The 3,000-nt window shown below is 38.9% G+C and overlaps 1 protein-coding gene across 1 annotated transcript in view; it reads left to right on the top strand.

Moving 5' to 3' along the window:
* Positions 1 to 2,677: 2,677 nt before the first annotated feature.
* Positions 2,678 to 3,000, top strand: part of LARS2 (leucyl-tRNA synthetase 2, mitochondrial) — a 163,842-nt gene continuing 163,519 nt past the window's right edge. Inside the window, exon 1 of the mRNA XM_007463898.1 lies at positions 2,678 to 2,911. Coding sequence (XP_007463960.1) covers positions 2,678 to 2,911 — 234 coding nt within the window. The remainder of the gene's footprint in view (positions 2,912 to 3,000) is intronic.

Raw genomic sequence — 3,000 nt, forward strand, 5'->3', positions numbered from 1 at the left:
CCCTAAGTGAGGTTGAGATCAGGGCTGACTCTTAAAGAGGAGTGGAGTAATGGGGATTGATGCTTTGGAAGGATGTGGAAGAAGAGACAAGATTCCAAACATCTAGGCAAGGAACTGGATGTGACAGAGCTCAGGAAGAAAAGGGCCAAGTTGATCATAGCACGAGATATGAATCACACCTTTCACATTCATGGTAGGGGCATGGTCCTCTAATAAAATGGCTGCTCCTTATCAGGAAGAGGCAGTGTCCATCAGGGCTTTGGTGGTGGAGTGTCCCAGAGCAGGGCCTGGGATGTAAAGAAAGGGAACTGGACTGAGCTCCAGGGCTGCAGTAAATCATAGCCCTGAGTGCACTTATGGCTGAGTTCCCCTAACATAAAAGGTGTGGACTTTTCTTAAAGGGTCTTGACACATATATTACCAGATTGCTCTCCAGGGAGTTGGAATCAGTTTGCATTTCACCAGCAGTGTATAAAAGTGCACATTTCTTTTTATAACAGGTTTTTACCAATCTGATAAGTAAAATATTTCCTTGTTTTAATTTGCATTTCTTTGATTAGTTGTAAAGTCATTCTTTTTCAGGTATTTGTTAGCCAATTTGTATTTCCTCTTTTCTCCGTCCCCAATTTTTAAAATTAGGTTGTTACTGTTTCTGTTCTCATATGTGAACTCTTTATAGAGAAGGGTAATCTTTTGTTGTAGTTTTGGCAGTTTTCTCTCAGCTTGTTTGCTTTCTAATTTTGTTCGTGGTGGTTTTGATATGCAGGTATTTTACATTTTTTAGAGAGTTTTATTAATATTTTCCTTTATGAAATCTTCCATTGCTTTTATGCTTAGGACAGAACATCCTGCACCTTTTACAGAATTAGTACATACTCATCTATGTTTTTTCTTGTTTTGTGGTATTTTTAAAAATTCTTTAATCTATGTGGGATTTACTCTGCTTTTTGGTTTGAGGTGGGGCTCTAATTTGAATCGGCCCCCCATTCACTGAATAGTCTATCACTTTCTAATCTATTTGTGCTTTTTGCTTTATGAACTTTAAGTTCTTTAAAATACTGAGATCCATTTCAGAATTCTCTAGTCTATACCATTGGTTTATGTACAGGAAAGGTTATTAGTGAGCCAGATATTATGTAAACATTTTTAGAAAGCTTATTGTTATGTAGACAGGGAATGTTGTGATACGTTTTTTATAATTTGGTGCATAGTATAAGTAAGTTATAGAGACAGGATTAGAATTTTAAGTGAAATTAAAATTCCTTCCTTCATGTTGCTCATATTGGTGATCTGTCTGCACTCTTTGGTATTTCTTTTTTCACAATGGCTAACCAGCATTGAAACAAAAATTTTGAGACGATCAAGAATTAACGCCAGCTTAGAAATAGAGACACAGATGTAGAGAACAAATGTATGGACACCAAGGGGGGAAAGCGGGGGGTGGGGGGAGGTGATGAACTGGGAGATTGGGATTGACATATATACACTAATATGTATAAAATAGATAACTAATAAGAACCTGTGGTATAAAAAATAATAATAAATAAAATTCAGATCAAATCAAAACAAAACAAAAAGGAATTAATGCCAGCTCAGAGTGCCAGTTTCTTTCTCCATTTCTCTCTGGTTTTGAAAGGTCTGTTTTTGTCTGTTTCTGCACTATAGCTAATGCTGTTATGCAGGAAGGCAGAAAGTTTAGGCTATTTAGTCATAAATCTTAAATATTTGGTGAACTGTCACCTTAGGCTTTAACACAGTGATAAAACATGAAACTTCTTCTATGAGGTCATTTCTGGAATTCACCTTTGGAGGAAACCAATGAAACATTACAGCTGAATTTTGATTCGCAACTAGATGTCTTAGTGGGCCCCAACCTGTGGGTTGTATTCCAGAAAACCATAACATTCATCACTGTTCCACATGTTATATATTTATTTGTTTATTTCTTATCTGCTTTGCTCTACTAGTATATAAGTGCCATGAAAGAAGGGACTTTGTTTTTGTTCACTGCTCTATCCCCAGTGCCTAGAATAGTGTGTGGACCTAGTGACGCTCAATAAATATTTGGTAGGTGAATGAAGAACTAAATGAATAAGCAGTCTTCTAAATAATGGTTATTTCCTGGCTCAGCCTACTGAGTATACTTAACTTGTAGAATGTATGAAGAATGCTAATCTTAGCTCAGAGTCTCCGATCTTCCTGGGAGACCTGTGTTCAGATCTCTTCTGATACTTGAGCCTAAGGCCAAGCCCAGATGTGCTTAGAGCTCTTCTGAAGCCTGGACAATGGGAAGTAAAGCTTCCTGTACAGACCCTAGGCTGGCCTAAAGGCGAGGGCCGGAGGTGGCTCTGCTGCTTCCCACGCAAGCAAGCTGTGAGGTTGCAGCAGGAGCTGGCCCAGGTGGTGGTCTCCTTTTGTTCCTATGGGGCTTTTGTATCTTGCTGTTTTGGAGCATCGAACACCTTTAATATTTTCCAATTAAGAAGTTTGTGTTTAGCTCAGTTGCACTCCTGAAGTATTCTTTTCAGGGAAAGAAGTCATCAGAATAAGAGGAAAGCATGTGGATGGGCAGGGAGCACTGGCTGTGCTGAATGGAAGGATGAGCTCAGGGAGGTTCCGGGTGGCTCACACGTGTACTTTCTGCCCTCTCTTTCAGGGCCTTCCCTCCTTTTGAAGAATGGCTCCTTCTTGGCAGAGGCTGGGTTTATATGCCTCTCTTCTGAAAAGGCAGCTAAGTGATGGTCCAGATGTCATCAAATGGGGAAGGAGAGTGATTCCAGGATGTTCCAGAGGTATTTACAGTGCCACGGGAAAGTGGACCAAAGAGTATACGCTGCAGACAAGAAAGGATGTGGAGAAATGGTGGCATCAACGAATAAAAGAACAGGCCTCCAAAATTTCAAAAGCTGATGTGAGTATTCTTTTATATATATATATATATATATATATATATATATTTTTTTTTTTTCTTTTTTTTTTTTTGTGTCCACAGTATTTAAG

This window comes from Lipotes vexillifer, unplaced genomic scaffold (assembly GCF_000442215.2).
Source record: "Lipotes vexillifer unplaced genomic scaffold, Lipotes_vexillifer_v1.1 scaffold1227, whole genome shotgun sequence".
NCBI classification, from domain to species: Eukaryota; Metazoa; Chordata; class Mammalia; order Artiodactyla; family Lipotidae; genus Lipotes; species Lipotes vexillifer.